The sequence below is a fragment of the Lynx canadensis genome, chromosome F1, assembly GCF_007474595.2.
Source record: "Lynx canadensis isolate LIC74 chromosome F1, mLynCan4.pri.v2, whole genome shotgun sequence".
Classification (NCBI taxonomy): Eukaryota; Metazoa; Chordata; class Mammalia; order Carnivora; family Felidae; genus Lynx; species Lynx canadensis.
Window position 1 is genome coordinate 68,935,232 of NC_044319.2, and position 18,842 is coordinate 68,954,073.

General features: G+C 51.2%; 2 protein-coding genes across 7 annotated transcripts; both read left to right on the forward strand.

Annotated features, from left to right (window-relative positions):
* Positions 1 to 609: 609 nt before the first annotated feature.
* Positions 610 to 4,165, forward strand: S100A2 (S100 calcium binding protein A2). Of its 3 annotated transcripts, none has more exons than XM_030302747.1 (3): positions 610 to 671; positions 2,961 to 3,108; positions 3,923 to 4,165. In XM_030302747.1, exons 2-3 carry the CDS (start codon positions 2,968 to 2,970, stop codon positions 4,073 to 4,075), a joined length of 294 nt encoding a protein of 97 aa, XP_030158607.1. In that variant the 5' UTR covers positions 610 to 671; positions 2,961 to 2,967; the 3' UTR covers positions 4,076 to 4,165. The 3 variants fall into 3 exon arrangements, with proteins under 3 accessions (XP_030158607.1, XP_030158611.1, XP_030158606.1); XM_030302751.1 differs by lacking the exon at positions 610 to 671 and adding an exon at positions 1,578 to 1,679 and having other exon boundaries at positions 3,926 to 4,165; XM_030302746.1 differs by lacking the exon at positions 610 to 671 and adding an exon at positions 1,586 to 1,679.
* Positions 4,166 to 12,870: 8,705 nt separating this feature from the next.
* On the forward strand, positions 12,871 to 18,477 carry S100A3 (S100 calcium binding protein A3). 4 transcript variants are annotated; one of them, XM_032591763.1, is made up of 5 exons: positions 12,871 to 13,004; positions 13,784 to 13,937; positions 16,566 to 16,585; positions 17,631 to 17,776; positions 18,133 to 18,477. In XM_032591763.1, exons 4-5 carry the CDS (start codon positions 17,636 to 17,638, stop codon positions 18,304 to 18,306), a joined length of 315 nt encoding a protein of 104 aa, XP_032447654.1. In that variant the 5' UTR covers positions 12,871 to 13,004; positions 13,784 to 13,937; positions 16,566 to 16,585; positions 17,631 to 17,635; the 3' UTR covers positions 18,307 to 18,477. The 4 variants fall into 4 exon arrangements, with proteins under 4 accessions (XP_032447654.1, XP_032447653.1, XP_030158319.1 ...); XM_032591762.1 differs by having other exon boundaries at positions 13,784 to 13,915; XM_030302459.1 differs by lacking the exon at positions 13,784 to 13,937.
* The last annotated feature ends 365 nt before the right edge of the window (positions 18,478 to 18,842 follow it).

Here is an 18,842-nt window from a genome sequence, read left to right on the forward strand (position 1 = left end):
GTAGGTGGCATCTAACCAGACTTTGAGAGAGCCTTGGGGTCTCGGCAGGAGGACAGGTGGGGAGCAGGGGTGAGCAGAAGCGATGGGTCTCAGCGCACCGGGGGACGATGGGCAGGCAGTTAGGGTGTGTGCAGAGGAGGCTGGAAAGCAGGGTGGGGGGCAGAGTCCACGCACCTCACTGCCAGGCTTGGCGGAGAAGGCGTGGGCACCACTGCCACGTCTGAGCCCCATGTGAGCGGGTCCGGAGTGAAAACGGACAAAGTGCTTTGAAAGACAGTGGGCCTTACCCTTGGGGTGAGAGACTTTATTTCAGGCTTTATGTGACATAGGGTTTGACAGGGAGGAGCAGTAGCATGAGGGGTCCAAGTGCTTGGACAGGAGGGGACACTGGGTGGCTGTGCAAATATGTGGGTTCCAAGGCCTGGCTTCACTTGCACGGTTCAGGCTGCCCCAAGTCCCATGGTGACCCCTGGAAGAAAGCAGCCTGGTTTTCCTCTGATCCCGTCAGCCCTTGGCCCCAGCTCCTCTGTGCTGTCTACCTCAAAGCTCCCAGGGCCCCCGCGCAGGGTCTCCTCCCAGGCTGGGTAGGGGTTTCCGCCGCTGCCCTGGCCTCCAGGGAGTAGGCTGGTGTCGCTGAGTCACTGCCTGGGCATCTGGGCCTGGAAGGGTGGGTGAGTCACCTAGGAGGGGGGGGGGGGGGGCGCTGGGGGAGGGGAAGAGGCTTCGGGACATCTGGAGGAGGGAGGGGAGATGGGCCGGCAGGAAGGGCGGTGCCCACACGGGTGGGGGGAGAGGGGGAGCTTGGGAGGGGGCAGCAAGAAGCCAGCTCTTCCCGGAGAGCCCCTCCCCTGGGCTGGGTCCCGAACGCCCCCGCGGCGTGTTTGCCTCTCTCTGGGCAAGGGGAGGAGTCTGCAGGGATGGGGTGTGGGAAGGCGGAGGCCCGCCCGCGGCCCCTCCTCACTCACCCACCCTCGGAGCCGGAGAAGGGCGCCAAGATTTCCCTTCTCCCTTCCAAACCTGCAGGGGCTTCCTTACTGTGCACACGGGCTACTGGTGTCCCTCCCTGCCTTCCTGCCTCCTTCCAGGCGCCTCCCTACCCAAAGGGGGCCTGTCAAGGTGTTTTCAGGCACATGCTTCCCTCATTACCTCACCGAGGAGAATCGTGCCGCCAGCTCTGAAGCTTCCCTGCCCCGCCCCAGTCAGCTCGAACACACGCGCGTGTGCACACATGCGTGCTCGCACACTCAACACACACACACACACACACACACACACACACACACACGAGGTCTGGGAAGTCCCTGGGTGCCTGTAGCCTGACTCACACATGAGCTGTGACTCGAAGGCCTGTGTCCTAAGAGCAAGGCTGGCATGAGTCTCTAGGCCCACAAACAGGGGCTATCTCCCCTCACCCTGGGTCCTGGCTGCCCCTTCCCCATGGTGCCTCCCAGCCCCTCTGTGGCCTAGAAGGGGCCTTCTCTTCTGGCTGGCAGGCTGGGTTGGAGCTAGCAGTCTCTGGGAGGGAGGGGGCCAGTAGGTAGTGGGTGGGGGTGGCAGGAGGCCAGGCTTTGGCGGGATCAGGTTAGGGCAGGTTGGGGGCCAGTGGGGCGGGATATAAACCCCACTGTACGCACCTGGCCCTTGGCTTTCCTTCCAGAACCTCTCTGCCATCTGGTCTGGTGAGTGTGTCTGTCCTGCTGAGGGCTGGTTAGGAGGCCCCCTGGGTCTCCACCTTGTTCCTTTGTCTTAATCTTTGTCTCCATAGTTGCTTTTCTCATTCAGGGCCTCTCCCTTTGGGTGACCTTCTGTGAAGTGTCTGATTGAGGGCTCTTTCCAGGTTCCTCTGTGAGGTCTCATTTAGGGGTTACTCTGTGGCCTTGTCTTAGGTCTCACGGTCTGGGCGTCTCAGTCTAGAGACCCTTCTTGGGGGCCTTGGCCCAGGAATATGACATGTGTGTGGGTGCTTTAATGAGAGTCCTGAGTTTGTTTGGTTTTGTTTTTTGTTTTTGCAAAGTCCAGGATTCTAGCAAGACTAAGGGACAAGGGCCAGGGATGTCAAGTGTGTGGGCTGCCTGGGTCCCTGTCCTGTGTAGTTCCATAGCTCTGCCTTCCGCCCCTTCCCATTTCCTCTGCCTTGAGAGCTAGCAGGATGGGCCCAGGGCTGTCCTTGCCCCTGACACCAGCTACTGTGGCCTCACCCCAGGACACCCTCTAAGCCTCCCGGGGCTGCTCAGAGCATTCTCAGAGGCAGAGCCTTGGAAAAGATGACCTCTCAGTTCTGTCCTTGTGATCCTGGTGCACAGGACACGCAATTTCTTTAATTCCAATCCCAATAGGACGCTCCCTGGTTCCACATCCAATAGAGACAGCACCCCCTGGCTCAGAGGTCTCCAGTGTGATGGGAAATACATCCCTCTGAGAGTCCCGTGTCCAGTGGAGGAAACATACTTGCCCGAGGGCGTTGCCAGTCTCACCCCCCCCAGCCTTAGGAGTCCGTTGTCTTGAGGGGTGGGGGTGGGGGGCGGAAGTGTTTCCTCAAGGAACCTCATACCCTGGGTTGCAGCCATGGCTACTTCCAGAGCCCAGTGAGCCCCCACTCACTGGCTCATGGAGAGGCCACCTCCCCAGTGCTGGCCTGTGGAAAGGGCTCCATAGAGAGGACCCAAGTGGGACTCCAGCCACCTTGCCATTTCCCTTCCCACAGACAGAGTGGGGAGCCCTGCCCTCAGGGGTGTGCCACAAGTGTGACCAGAGTAGACATGAGGCCCCTCCCTTGGTGACTTCCAAACACAGGGGAAGGTTTAGCATCTGTCCATAGTGGGCCCTGCCTAGGAAGGCCCTGTCTCCGGGGCGATGTGGAGAGGGGTTTGGAGATGAGATGGAGTTTAGGACACAAGGGCAGGTGGGTCCCCCTGGCTGGGCTGAAGTTGTCTCCATCACCTGCAATCCTATGGCCCCAGATCCAAGATGTCCAGTCCCCTGGAGCAGGCACTGGCTGTGATGGTCACCACCTTCCACAAGTACTCGGGCCAAGAGGGTGACAAGTTCAAGCTGAGTAAGGCGGAGATGAAGGCACTTCTGCACCAGGAGCTGCCCAGCTTTGTTGGGGTGAGTGGGGCCAGCTGGTGGGAGGGTCCTGCTGACCAAACATGGGGTACAGCCTCACCAAGGGGGGTGAGGCCCAAGTGTGAGTGTCCTATCACTGCTGTCCCTGCAGCTTGCCACAGGATGGGTGTGTGGGCTGTCAGGGCCCTCGGCATCCATCTGTCCAACCCCCTCCCTGAATTGAACAAACCAGAGCCCAGAGAGGGGGAAATGACTGGCCCAAGAGCCCACAGTTCTGTCAATCTTAGTTTCCATATTATGTGCCAAACTAAGAAGGTGTATAGGGACAGAAAAGCCCAGCTAACACATGTACCCTGGGACATTTTGCAGAAAAATGCAGTCAACTTTCAGTTGGCCCCTCACCTGTCCCATAGTGACTCCTGGATAATTACGAAGTCAGGTCTAAGGCTTTGAACTTGTGAGGCATGGCCTTTTTTTCCTTTCAAATTTGTTTTTGGTTAAAATTTTCTAATTTTGTTTCACTTTGGCAGGTATTAAAAAGTTTTCCTTTTCTGAATTCAGAAATTTTTAGTTTCTTCATGAGCAAAATGGGGGTAGTGATAATGCCTACCTCGCTGGGCCCAGGGAATCCTGGCATGTTCCTCACTCCCAGCGGTGAGCACTGGAGACCTTCCCCGATGAACATCCAGCTACCTGTCCTCATTCACAGGGCCCCTTCGTAGCTTCCAGGGGCTCCCGGCCCACCACTTGCCTGCTGCCCAGTGCAGACAGAGGGCTGGGCTCTGACCAGTAAGTGTGTGTTTGACGCAGGGGTGTGTGGAAAGCAACCTGCTGAGTCATCCCCTCTTGCTTTCAGGAGAAGGTGGATGAGGAGGGCTTGAAGAAGCTGATGGGAGACCTGGATGAGAACAGTGACCAGCAGGTGGACTTCCAGGAGTATGCTGTTTTTCTGGCCCTGGTCACTATCATGTGCAATGACTTCTTCCAGGACTCCCCAGACCGGCCCTGAAGCAAAGCTCTCACTCTACCAGGGGCCTGATGGGCCCATGAGGACTCTCCTTACCCTTTTGTACTCAATAAACTTTTCTGTTGATCATCTTTTACTTGCTCATTGATGCCCTATACCCTGGCTGGCTCAGTTGGGGTGCTGGAAAATGAGGTCTTCCTTAGATCCCATCCCCTCTGGGCCCTGACTTTTCTGGAAATCTCACCAAGGCCAGAGCTGTGCCTTAGGTCCCAGACTTTGGGATTCCAAATACTGGTAAAAATTTGAGATAGTTTGCTGAAGTTTCCACCCCCCCCCATGACGATATTAAAAGGGGCAAAACCATCTACCATTGCTGTCATTTCATGAAAAGAAAGTCCCAACAAAGAAAGATACAACTTCAGAACAAAGGACAGACCTTGACATTCAATACTATGAGCAATCAGTTGTACTGGAATCAGCTCAAGAGGCATCAGTTAGTCTCATCCACCTGGCAGACCTTTGCATTGAGGACTTCTGTCAGGTTGCAGGCCACAGGCAGTGGCCCTATTTCAGCAAAGCTGTATTTCTTTTGATATTTGCTCTTAGATTGGCTCTAGTTTGAGTTCATTCTTCTTCTGTGTGTCTCTACTGAAAACTACCAGGTGCTACTTCATATCAACATCCTGATTTTTTTCTACCGTTTTCCCTAAACTTGTAGCAAGGTTGCCATCTGTTCTGCACACTGTGGTGCATCAGGTGACAGCCAAATGCTTTGCCACCTGCTAACAAAGTCACTGACTTTCCAGCGGGCAAAGGTGAGGTCCTCATATTTATTCTTTCTCTCTTCAATTAATTACACATGTTAGGCGCTCTCTCTCTCTCTCTCTCTCTCTCTCTCTCTTAGTGGATTCCATTTCTAGTTACCAAATTCTCTACCAGTTACGACTGTATTCAGTTGTAAGGCACAGGAAACCTGACTGACAATGGCATAAAGAAATTTGCATTTAAGTGCCTTATAAAATAAGTCTGAGATTCAGAATTCAGACTCAGAGATGCTGTTCTGGACCCCTATTGCTGCATTACATACCACCCAACACTTGGTAAATTAAAACAAATTTATTATCTCTCAAGGTTCTATAAGTAGACTGTAATCAGTCAATGGGGTTCTCATTTGGGACCTCTCATGCAGTTGAAGACAGATGTTGGGGCTGGAGTCATCAGAAAGTTCAAATTAATTCAGTTTCCAAGGTAGCTCACTCAATTACCCTGGCATTTGGCACCAGTTGTTAGCTGGGAGTCAGCTGGAATGCCTACCTATGACCTCTCTATGTAGCTTGGGCTTCTCAGAACATGGCATCTAGGTTCTGAGAGGAAGTGTACCCAAAGTGAGCAGCCCAAGAGGCCCCAAAGGGGGCTATGAGGCTTTTTAAGATTTATCTCAGAAATCCAAGAGCGTCATTTCTGCTGCATTCTGTTGATCAAGTAAGTCATTATGCTGGCCCAGATTCAAGGAGAAGAGAATTAGGCCCCATCTTTTCATGTGAGGAGCAGTAGCATGAAGTTAACAGTGGCCATCTTTGGAGACTGTATACCATGGTCTGACTTCTAGCAACCATGTACAAAATGCAGTCACCTCCTTCCCCAAATCCACCTCATTAAGGCATCAATGTGAGGCCGAGGGGCTTGTCATCCATGTCAGGTCTGAATCTGGATGTCATCTCTGCATGTACCTCATCAAGAGTGGTTCTCCTTGACTTGAAGATCTATGAAGAACAGATTCAATACACAAAGGTGAGACAGGTAATAAATACTCCTAGTCAAAAAGAGTGGTGGTAGATTGAAGGCACAAAAGTGCCATTGGTCCATAGCAATTCTGAAATTGAGTCAGACACATGCCACCAGATTCTTGACTAGTGTCCAGTTCTGCTTCCTATAAGTGGTTCTTGGATCCACTCTCTTGGCTCTCGGTTTCATTTTCTTTAACTCTTTATTTTCTGTACGCAATGTCTGTGTTTGTAACTAAGCGGCTTTCTCAGCCTTGGGCCTTCTGCCCAAGGAAGTCGATCACCCAAAGCTTCTTTTGTTTGAATTGTCTCTATCCCTTTCAGTCAAAGCTTATGTAATTCCTTTAAAAATGTTGTGGACTTGGGGTGCCTGGGTGGCTCAGTTGGTTAAGCCTCCGACTTCAGTTCAGGTCATGATCTCACAGTTTGTGGGTTCTGGCCCCATGTTGGGCTCTGTGCTGACAGATCAGAGCCTGGAGCCTGCTTCAGTTTTGTGTCTCCCACTCTCTTTTCCCCTCCCCCACTCATGCTTTGTCTTTCTCTCTCTCTCTCAAAAATAAATTTAAAAAACATTTAAAAATTTTTTAAAAAAGGAAAAAGGTTGTGGACTTCTTGTGTATCAACTTATAATTCACTTAATTAGACAAAAGCCACATTTAACACACTTAAATCTCTCTGAGACTGGTGCCTCCCTACCTTACACTGAGGGACAGGGAGCTGGGAGAAAGGCCCTCCTGTCTGAAACGGTCTAAGAGGCACACTTCTTTCTTTCCTTTCCTTTCCTTTCCTTTCCTTTCCTTTCCTTTCCTCTTCTTTTCTTTTCTATCTTATCTTATTATTTTAAATACAATTTATTGTCAAGTTAGCTAATGTACAGTGTATACAGTGTGCTCTTAGCTTCAGCAGTAGATTCCCATGATTCATCACTTATGTACAATACCCAGTGCTCATCCCAACAAGTACTCCCCTAATGCCCATCACCCACTTTCCCCTCTCCCCTGCATCCCCCACCCGCAACCTCAGTTTGTTCTCTGTATTTAAGAGTCTTTTATGGTTTGCCTCCCTCTCTGTTTGAAACAATTTTTCCCCCTTCCCTTCCTCCATGGTCTGCTGTTAAGTTTCTCAAGTTCCACATATGAGTGAAAACACATGGTATCTGTCTTTCTCTGGCTGACTTATTTCACCTAGCATAATACCCTCCAGTTCCATCCACATTGTTGCAAATGGCAAGATTTAATTCTTTCTTGTTGCCAAGTAGATTCCATTGTATATATAAACCACATCTTCTTTATCCATTCATCAGTAGATGGACATTTAGACTCTTTCCATAATTTGGCTATTATTGATAGTACTGCTATAAACATTGGGGTGCATGTGCCCCTATGCATCAGCACTTCTGTATCCTTTGGATAAATTCCTAGTATTGCAATTGCTGGGTCATAGTGTAGTTCTATTTTTAATTTTTTGGGGGAACCTCCACACTGTTTTCCAGACTGGCTGCACCATGTTGCATTCCCACCAACGATGCAAGAGGGTTCCCGTTTCTCCACATCCTCTGAAATTCCACATGTATTTTCCTGAATTGTTAATTTTAGCCATTCTGACTGGTGGGAGGTGGTATCTCAGTGTGGTTTTGATTTGTATTTCCTTGATGGTGAGCCATGTTGAACATCTTTTCATGTGTCTGTTGGCCATTTGGAGGTCTTCTTTGGAAAAGCGTCTGTTTGTGTCTTCTACCCATTTCTTCACTGGATTATTTGTTTTTTGGGTGTTGTGTTTGGTAAGTTCTTTATAGATTTTGGATACCAACCCTTTATCTGATATGTCATTTGCAAATATCTTCTCCCATTTTGTCGGTTGCCTTTTAATTTTGTTGATTGTTTCCTTTCCTGTGCAGAAGTTTTTTATCTTGATCAAGTCCCAATAGTTCATTTTTGCTTTTACTTCCCTTGCCTTTGGAGATGAGTTCAAGTAAGAAGTTGCTGCGGCTGAGGTCAAAGAGGTTGTTGCCTGTTTTCTCCTGTAGGGTTTTGATGGTTTCCTGTCTCACATTTAGGTCTTCATCCATTTTGAGTTTATTTTTGTATATGGTGTAAGAAAGTGGTCCAGTTTCATTCTTCTGCATGTTGCTGTCCAGTTCTCCCAGCACCATTTGCTAAAGAGACATTTTTCCATTGGATACTCTTTCCTGCTTTGTCAAAGATTAGTTGGCCATACATTTGTGGACCTAATTCTGGGTTCTCTGTTCTATTCCACTGGTCTATGTGTCTGTTGTTGTGCCAATACCATACTGTCTTGATGATTACAACTTTGTAGTAGAGACTAAAGTCCGGTATTGTGATGCCTCCTGCTTTGGTTTTCCTTTTCAACATTACTTTGGCTATTTGGGGTCTTTTGTGGTTCCATACAAGTTTTAGGATTGTTCTAGCTCTGAGGAAAATGCCAGTGCAATTTTGATTGGGATTGCATTGAACATGTAGATTGCTTTGGACAGTATTGGCATTTTAACAATATTTGTTCTTCCAATCCATGGAATGTTTTTGCATTTCTTTGTGTCTTCTTCAATTTCTTTCATAAATTTTCTATAGTTTTCAGCATATAAATCTTTTACATCTTTGCTCAGGTTTATTCCTAGGTATTTTATGGTTCTCAGTGCAGTAGTAAATGGGACTGATTTCTTGATTTCTCTTTCTGTAGCTTCATTATTGGTGTATAGACATGCAACCGATTTCTGTACATTGACTTTGTATCCTGCGACTTTGCTGAATTCATGTATCAGTTCTAGCAGCTTTTTGGTGGAGTCTTTCGGGTTTTCTATGTAGAGTATCATGTCATCTGTGAAAAGTGAAAGTTTGACTTCTTTGCTAATTTAGATGGCTTTTATTTCATTTTGTTGTCTGATTGCTGAGGCCAGGACTTCCAACACTATGTGAAACAACAGTGGTGAGAGTGGACATCCCTGTCATGTTCCTGATCTCAGGGGGAAAGCTCTCAGTGTTTCCCCATTGAGGATGATATTAGCTGTGGACTTTTCATATATGGCTTTTATGATGTTATGTTCCTTCTATCCTCACTTTCTTGAGGGTTTTTATTAATAAAGGATGCTGTATTTTGTCAAATGCTTTTTCTGCATCTATTGACAGGATCATATGGTTCTTATCCTTTCTCTTATTAATGTGATGTATCACATTGATTGATTTGCGAATATTGAAACAGCCCTGCAGCCCAGGAATGAATTCCGCTTGATCATGGTGAATAATTCTCTTAACATGCTGTTGAATTTGATTTGCTAGTATCTTGTTGAGAATTTTCGCATCCATGTTCATCAGGGATATTGGCCTGTAATTCTCCTTTTTAGTGAGGTCTCTGTCTGGTTTGGGAATCCAGGTAATGCTGGCTTCAAAGAATGAGTCCACAAGTTTTCCTTCCATTTCTATTTTTTGGAACAGCTTGAGAAGAATAGGTATTAACTCTGCTTTAAATGTCACAGAATTTCCCTGGGAAGCCATTTGGTCCAGGACTCTTATTTGTTGGGAGATTTTTGATAACCGATTCAATTTCTTTGCTGATTATAGTCTGGTCACATTTTCTATTTCTTCCCATTTGAGTTTTGGTATTGTGTGGGTGTCTAAGGATTTGCCCATTTCTTCCAGGTTGTCCAGTTTGTTGGCATATAATTTTTCATAGTATTTTATATTTCCCTGATAATTGTTTGTATTTCTGAGGGATTGGTTGTAATAATTCCATTTTTGTGATTTTATCTATTTGGGCCCTCTCTCTTTTCTTTTTGAGAAGTCTGGCTTCTTTTCTTCTTTCAAAAAACCGGCTCTTAGATTCATTGGTCTATTCTACTTTTTAAAAAATTCTATATTGTTTATTTCTGCTTCAATCTTTATTATTTCTCTTTTTCTGCTGGCTTTGGGGTTTCTTTGCTGCTTGTAGTTCTTTGAGGTGTGCAGTTAGGTTTTATATTAGGGATTTTCCTCGTTTCTTGAGATAGGCCTGGATTGCAATGTATTTTCCTCTTAGGACTACCTTTTCTGCATCCCAAAGTGTTTGGACTGTCGTGTTTTCATTTTCATTTGCTTCCACATATTTTTAAATTTCTTCCCTAATTGCCTGGTTGACCCATTCATTCTTTAGTAGGGTGTTCCTTAACCTCCATGCATTTTGGAGGTTTTCCAAACTTTTTCCTGTGGTTGATTTCAAGTTTCATAGCATTGTGATGTGAAAGTGTGCATGGTATGGGTATGATCTCAATTCTTTTATATTTATTGAGGGCTGTTTTGTGAGCCAGTATGTGGTCTATCTTGGAGAATGTTCCATGTGCACTGGAGAAGAATGTGTATTCTGCTGCTTTTGCGTGAAAAGACGCACACTTCTAAAATTATTAGAAGCCAACTTGTTTATCTAGATCTATGAGACTTGTCCTTAAATCTTTTTAAGTCTCTACTTTGACTTCAGTTTTTCCCCGATCTCTTTTTATTGGCAAGACCCTGGATTTGATCTTTGTCCTGAAGCCATTTATTACTTCGAGAGCCATTTGCTGGCTGTAAAGATTGTTTGGGGCCCTCTATATTTCCTTTAAAAAGACTGAGTCTTTTAGTTCATCTCTTTCTTCTCATATCATATTTTATCATAGGCATCCAGAAGAAGCAGGCACTTGCAACATTCCACCTAAACCTCTCCTTAGCTAAACCCATGAGTTCATTAGGTGCTCTTTCTGTTTTCCATATTACCATAGACAGTAATGTTCCCAGACATTCCACTGCTACATAACAGGGGTCACTTTTCTTTAGCTTCAGTAACAATTTCCTCACTGTCCTTCCAGTTATTACTTCTAACCTCCTGGAGGTCCGTGTAGCTTTCAGTCATTGCCTGGTCCCAAAGCCAATGACACGTGCTTCAGGTTTTTGTAATAGCAGCATCCCACTTTTGCAGGTCTTTGATGAAAGATTCAAGGAACCACCTCATGCTAACTTTCTACACTTTTTGTACCAATTCCTTTATCACTACATTTAGGTTTCCGTTTGGCCTGCATCCCAAGGTACATCAATGGACAATTAGACCAAATATTTTGTCATTTAATAACAAGGGTCCCGGCTTTCCAGCCTGCACATATTGGGTTCTCCTGTCTCTCTGTCTTCCCTCCTCTGCTTAGCCAATTCCACATTTTAGATTCTTTTACTTTAGAACTCCACTTTCAGATGTAAAATTGTCTATCCATTTGGAATTTATTCACCTATGAATTGCAGATAACCTGACCAATAATAGCGGCTTTAATTGTCTTATATAACAAGAAGTCTGGGGTGGGCAGTTCAGGGTTGGTTTAGGGGCACTAAGTGTCTTTTCATTTTTTTTCTTTTTTCTTTGTAACCTATAGTATATATGCTTTTCCCCTCTTGCATGCTGCTTCATGATCACAAGATGGCTGCTATAGCCCCAGGTTTCACTGTCCATGTTCCAGTCTGGAAGATAGAGGAAGGGTAAGATGTAGAAATCTTCCACTGAGATTTATTTTTGAGAAGAGAGAGACGGAGCATGAATGGGGGAGGAGAGAGAAAGAGGGAGACACAGAATCTGAAACAGGCTCCAGGCTCTGAGCTGTCAGCACAGAGCCCGACACGGGGCTCAAACTCACAGACTGTGGGATCATGACCTGAGCTGAAGTCAGACGCTTAACCGACTGAGCCACCCAAGTGCCCCGAGACTTTGCTTTTTTGTTATGCAGGAAGTACTCTCTCCAGGTATTTCCACTTGCAACTCTTTGGTCATAACAATGAAATATGATGTAATATGGCTTAGTTGAAACCAAGTAGCTTTAGCTGGGTATGTTGACACTTTGAAAGAAAAAAAGTTAAAAAAAATTTTTTTAAAAAAATTTTCAAAGTAGGCTTCATGCCCAGCATGGAGCCCAATGCAGGGTTGAACTCATGACCCTGAGGTCAAGACCTGACCTGAGGTCCAAAGTTGGATGCTTAACCGACTGAGCCACCCAGGCACCCCTAGGTTTTAATAATAAGGAAAGAGAGGCTGGGCAGTTGCTTTCTTACTTTTCTTACTTCCATGGGAAAGTGTGATGCTTGCCAGACACTTAGAAGGAGCTCAGACTAGAACCCCGAAGACGGAAGGGAGCTGAGGGAGAAGGTACAGGGGACAACCTGCTGGTTCTCGTGCTTCTGCGTAACCATGTGTCTGGGCCAGCGAGGCAGGCTGGTCAGGCCCAGCGACAAGAAGACAGAAGCCTGCCTGCTACCATCTTGTAGGAGAGGGCCCGAGATGGAGAGAAACACTCCCACAGCTGCTCTCTCAGCCCCGTCACTAGACTCTCTCCACAGAGGAGGAAACAGGGAGGGAGCAGCGTCTGCAGTTCCTGGAGGTGTCCCTCCGCCCAGGCTCTCTGCTGGGCCTGTCGAGCACTGTCTCCTCGAGTCCTCACAACGGTTGGAAGAGGGCTGTGCTGGTAGTAACTGCACTTCCAAGAGGAGGGAATCGGGGCTGGGAGAGTCGAATAAGGAGCAGTGCTGGGACTCGACCCCAGTCTGTAAGAAAGGCCTCACGTCTACAGGACACAGGATACTGGAGTCAAAGGTCTTCCTCCCCTTCTTCTGGCTACGTCCAATGCCTTGGGGTTTGTGTGAAGGCTAGGGGACTTGGGTGATGTGAGAGTAAGTGAGATGATTCATTTTCAGAAATACCAAATAAAGCTGTGCTGTCTAGTTACCAATAGGTTTACAACCTATTGGAAATATGTATGAACCCCATCCCCCCAAACAATAGAGTCCCAAACCCTTAGACATACCACTTTCTGGTTCTTCTTCCCCTCTCCATTTTGCCGGCTTTGCAATGAGCATGAGCCGAAGAACTGGAGTCTCTGCCTCACCTCAAGGAATGTACATTTGTTCCAATCAGAATACTTTTTGTCTTATGTGGGCACAGGTGACTTCTGGGTAAGGCTGTAACCTCTGTCGTGCTCAGCCAATGAGGAACCGGGGGAGGCACTTACCTCTGTAGTGCTCAGCCAATGAGGAACCAGGGGAGGCACTTACCTCTGTAGTGCTCAGCCAATGAGGAACCAGGGGAAGGACTTCACACTAGGAGGTAAGTTGCTGTAACTGCCCCGAGCTTGCCTGTCCATCAGACCTGCTCTTGCAAGAATGTTGGTTAAAGCCTTGCTTCACTGTGTTGTAAGTCTCCATGGTCCCTCCTTTGATTGGGTCAGTGGGTTTATTTCTCACAGGGGAGCAGAGTCCAGACCTTCTTGGTCTCTTGATTCTGAATCAAGGGGAAACCCGACTCACTTGGTGGTGGTCTGATAGCTCACGATGGATCCTGGCTTCTGCTGGGACTTAGTTCCCCATTCTTGGACTGTTTTGGCTGGTGGAGACTGGCCTCAGATGGCTGGGCATTAAATGGGGCTAATTTCTTTTGCTTCTGAGCATTTGACACACTAACAAACGCCAGACTTACCTAGCTGGTCGCAAGAATCCTCTCACAAAATCTCTGCTGAGGCAGAGCAGGAGGGTCCAGAAAATGGCACTGTTCAGAGGACCGTTGGCCAAGTTACTTCCCACCTGCTCTTGGAGCTACAGCTGGAAGGAGAGCCCCAGGAGAGCCTCACTTCCTATCGGGGTTTGCTGCCGCCTCAGCCTTTGCTCTTTTGGGTCTACCCTTGACAGCCTATTGACCCTCCAAGAAAGAGGTACTGGAGTCAAAGGTGGCTTCTGAGACCGGGGAATGACTGAAATGGGGCTCCCCATGCTCCTAGCTTCAGGTCACATGATCTCTCCACCAACTCACTGCTCCCATCTGGGAAGTGGGCACAACTGGCATTGACTTGGCCATCAAAAGCGGTAGCAGGTCTAAGCCCCACAGGCTCTCCTTGGTCTCAGTTCAGACAACCCCAGCAAAGGTTTCTCTGGCTGCAGCCCCAGTAATCAAACATTCCCTCCTCACCTCCCCACAGGTGGCTTAGATGATGAGAAATAACTCGCATCAGAGGGACAACAGCTCATGGCTCCGTGGGGCTCGGGGACTGGGAGTGCTTACCCTGTCCCTTGGGCCCAGGTCCTTCTGGAACAAGCACTTGAATATCCAGGTGCTCTTTATTTCTCCTTGAGGTGAAGAACCAGACACTGACCTTCAGAGGGCAATGCAATTTCCCAAGAGCCTTTCAAAGGCTGTGGTGATAATAGTGGGGGCAGTGGAGGGGGAGGAGGAGAAGGAGAGAGAAGGGGAGAGGAAGGAGAAGGGGGAGGGCATGGGGAGAGGGGGAGGGGGAGGGAGAAAAGAAGAGGGGGGAGGGGAGGAAAGGAGGGGGGAGGGAAGGGGGCGAGGGGAAGGGAGGGAGAAGGGAGGAGAGATGGAGGGGGAAGGGGAGGGAGAGGGAGGGAGGGAAAGGGAGGGGGAGGGGAAGGAGGGGAGGGGGAGGGGGACAGGGAAAGGGGAGGCAGGGAAAGGGAGGGGAGGGGAGGGTGAGGAGGGCAGGGAGGGGGGGCAGGGAGAGGGAAGGGAAGGGGAGGGAGAGGAGGGGGAGGGTCAGTGCTGTAGGAAGTCCTTCCAGGTCAGAGGGCATCTCTCCCACCCTCCCACCCACAGGTGGGGCAGAGACTCACCTTCTAGATGTGCTGCCGTCCTCAGCAGCAGGCTCCACGCCTGCATCACCAGCTGTGGTGAGGGCTCCAAGGCACAGAATCAAGTGGACCGTGGAGGGTGGGGAAGGAGGAGCATCGAGGGAGCTGTGCCCGCCCCCGGGTGAGCGCCCGCCCCTCCCCCGCAGCGGGCAAACAGGCGCAGCCTCACTGGGGGAAAGGGGCCGCGGGCCGAGGACCCCGCAGTCGGTGCCAGCCCGCCACCCCCCTTTCCCTTGGCACGGATACCACCAGCCTGGCCTACGTTTGTTTGTTGTCACCGGTGTCCCCCATTTGGTTGTCATCGCCACAGAGCCAGGACGAATCTGTCTTGTTTCTGGGCACACCCACGGTGCCTCAGACAGGTGACTTAAATAGTTACGTGAATAATGAGTGGCTCTTAGGCCTGCCACTTGTTAGGTGTGTGACCTCAGGCAAGTTACCTACCTCTCAGTTAACATCTGTGCCCTGACTATGAGCAGGCGCTGCGTGTGCGTTTTGTACACACGGACTGACGTGAGCCCCGAAGGAGTCCCATGAAGTAGCCACCATTATTACCCTTGATCCGCAACAGATAGGGATGTGAGGCCCAGAGGGGTGGAGTGACCCTGCTTCAGCTCTGCCGGCAAGGCTGGGGTATCACAGGCTGGAGTCAGTGAGTGGCCTGGAATTGGATTAGCTGCTGGTCCCCACTTCTGTCCCCCCTGTCCTCATAACCTTGCCTCATAACTTCTGTCCTCATAACCTTGCCTATAAAACAGGGCTAATCACAGCTCTCCCTTCCCTCCCCTGCTTGTTCCCTTCACCTGCAGGGGCTGAGTCCTCAAGGAGATGATGCCCAGGCTGGGCCTGGATGCTGGGCGCCCTGGCTGAGGTCAAGGTGTCGTGAGATCTGGGGCTGCCTCCACAAACAATAGGGCTTCTTTGGAGGCCTGGGTGCTGCTCTCCTCTCCCCCTTCCCACCCTCCTCTGGGTGTTGGGCTCTCGTGCTGTGAAACAGGGAGGGGTCTCTCAGGCTGGGGCATGCATGAGGGCACAGAGAAGTGATATGGAGGGATTTCCACGTCTGCTAATTTGGTGCTTTGTGCCTGCTCCAGCTAAAAATAACAAAAAATGCTGGATAGAATTAAAAAATAACATGTTTCAAAGCAATGAAGAGCTCACAGGGCAGTAAGAGAACGCTGAGTCCCAGAGGTGAGCAGGACACCAGGGCCCCTCATGCCCTGAGAGCACTGGCCCCACTAAGCCAAAAGGACCTTTGGTTTCACAGTCTGTGGAGTGAGGAAGACAGAGCCTGAAGCCCAGCGTTCGTTGAGGAGAGGAGACACAGGGGCAGCCCCCGTGATGCTGGGACCCCAAAGGGCTCCACACTCCAGCTAGAGCCAGAGGAAACCCAGCCCCACCCCATCGGACCCTCCCGGAACGGAGGGCAGGACACAGACCTCAGGCTGTACGCACAGGGGGCCGTGCAGGGTCTGAGGTCACTCGCGGCACTTGGGGGCCGTGGGGGCCGCAGAGGAGTCAGCATGACCGTGGAGGGGCTCTGGCGGCAACTTGCCTTCCTCTTCCTCCAGGCCCGCTGAAGAAGGTCTCACACGGGGGAGAGCCGTTCACAGCTGAAAGTGACCAAGGACACTGATCCAGAGGCCAGGCAGGGAGGGTGTCTCATACCTCAGTGTCCTCACTTGTAAAGAGGGGGGGCTAAGCAGATGTCTCCAAGATCCTCTTTGGCACAGGGGTTCCCTAGGGGTGAGGCTAAGTGTGCCCCCACTTTGCACGCTTCTAGGGTGCTTGTTCAGAGTGAAGAGGTGGGGACAGATGTGAGGGGTTAGCCTATCTCCTCCAACGGGCGCTGGAAGATCAGGGGTGGGGTGCTGCGCCCGGTCCCCAACTCTGGGGGCAGGCAATGAGGGGGTAGTGTCTGTGGCCCAGACTTGGCCTTTGATGTGTGCATGGATGGGGGGGGGGGTGGTGGGGCTGGTAATAAGGGCCGCCAGGGAAGGAGGCAGGGGAGCCCCTGGGGGCATCCTCAGCTTGACCTACTTGGGCCCCCATAATTGCTTCCTTCCTTCCATGGGAGAGTACAAATAGGGATGTCCTGTCTCTTGCCTCCTACAGCTGAAACGCCGACACCAGTGGTGAGTGCCAGCTGCTTGGGTCCTGCCCTGGATTGGGCGTTGGGCAGTTCGGGGTCTGTCTCCTGGCCCAGGTCTGGGTCTGGGGGCAGAGTGATGAGCACAGCAGGGACCAGAGAGGTGAGGGCAGTCAGATATGGTGGGCTCAGGGGCTCTTTGTACACTCAGGGGTGTGCAGAGCTGAGGTCTGCAGGGGTGGGGGCCGCGGGCTAAAAGCACTGGTGTTGGCTCCCTTTCCATGTTGTCCCCCACCCCCCCTCTTCCTGCTGAAGCCTGAGACAGGCCAGGGCTGAATCCCTCCAGTCTCCAGGCACCCAGCTTCTGAAAGATCGAGCGCGGTGGCATCAGCCCGGCTGGCAGGAGCCCCGAAGGGCCGCTGAGCACCTCTGAGGTTGCTATTCCCTGGGTTTGTGGCCCTTTCCTCTACTGAGAACCCAGACACCCTGCGCCACAGGGCTGTCACAAAGGGACCGCAGCCCCCAGCCATGCGCGCCTCTCACTCCACAGGGCCCAGCAGAGGGGAATCAGGGAGAGAGCCCTGGCACTGGCAGCCGTGCTGCAGACTCCTGTCCCCTGGGGGACCGAGCAGGGAGGCCCTGGGCTCCCCTGGGAACAGCCCCGCCTCCCCTCCGGCTGTTTCCTACAGAAGGAGCTGGGATCCTTTAGGCCAGGGGGCTGTGTATCTCATGGGGTGGTTGGGGCTGAGCCCTTCCTGGGTGTCAGGGATGCCCAAAGGCAGAGAACTGGGGAGTCCTCAGGGATCCCCAGTATGGGGGTGCAGTCAGGGGACAGGGCACTCTCCCTGAGAAGTGTGCGGTGATGTTAGGGAAACGAGACCTCTGCCGGGAGAATAACAGTGGGGGCAGTAGGGGGAAAATCAGAAGGAGCCGGAGGAGAGCTTAAGGGAGAGGGCTGCTCAGAGGAGGTGGAGCTTGTGGGGCTGGAAGCCGAGTGGAGATCAAGACAGGACTGGGAGCAGACCCTGGGAAGCGCAGAGGGCAGAGGTGCCCTGGGCCTCTGGGGTGAGTCAGCCCTTGTTCTCCCACAGTGAGGATGGCCACACCTCTGGAGCAGGCGTTGGCTACAGTCGTGAGCACCTTCCGGAAATACGCAGAGCTCTCCGGGGGCAAGCACGGGCTCTGCCAGGCAGGGCTCAAGGAGCTGCTACAGAAGGAGCTGCCCACCTGGACCCCGGTGAGCCCCCTGGGGGCCCAGGCTGCAGGGCACCACTGCCTGGACTCTGCAGAGGCAGGGCTGGGGACAAGCCCCCGGCAGGTGGGGTACAGGCGAGGCTGTGGGCCCCTGAGTTCTCATCCGTGTTTTGGGAAGACAGTCACTGGACCTGCTGCTTTGCAGGGCTGCTGGGAGGACTGATTCACAGCACCGTGGAGAGTTCCTGACACGTAGTAGGCACTCAGCAGCCAGCAGGGGGGTCTGAGAAGGAGGGTTCAGGGGGCACTGAGGTTCAGGGGAGGTGTGGGACCACCCAGGAGGGGAGGGTGGGGTGGTGGCACGCTCTGTCCTCAACCTTGCCCCCCCCCGCTGCACAGATGGGGCTCCGAGAGTGTGACTACAGTGCATTCATGAGCGTCCTGGACACCGACAAGGACTGCAAGGTGGACTTTGTGGAGTACGTGCGCTCCCTGGCCTGCCTCTGCACTTTCTGCCACGACTACTTCAAGGACGTGACCCCCGTGACCCCCGTGACCCCCTGCTCCCAGTAGGCTCTGCTCCTGAGGACAGGGGTCTGCTCGGGCAGGACCTGTCCCCCCACCCCCGTCCTGCACCTCCAGCATCCCAGCTAGAGAGTCACAGAGCTGCTGCCCCCTCCCACGGCCGTGACTGTGGTGGGGAAGGGCACATTCAACCCCTAATAAAGTGCTGGTGTCACTTGGTCTGGTTTGCTCCTTCTGGGAGGACAGCCGGGGCCTGGGGCAGAGTCTTCCCTTCTCTCTGGTCTCAGGGCAGGTGTCAGCTTGGCAGCAGCCTGGTCTCCGGCTCTGGCAAGAGCGGTGGGGTCAATACAAGGACAGCGTCCAGGGGCTTTGGGGGGTTCTCTTTCTCCGTCTCTCTGGGGTCTTTGGAAGACGGCTGTGCTCACCACTGTACCACCAACGCTCTCTGGGGTCTTTGAAGAAGAAGCTCCCTTGGGCTGCCAAGGAGGACGCCAGGGCATCCGTTCCCTGGGGACAGAGCTCCGTCCTCTGTGAGGCCGCTCTGAGGAGGAGGGTAGGGGTGGGGCGTAGGGGTGCGGCGGGCT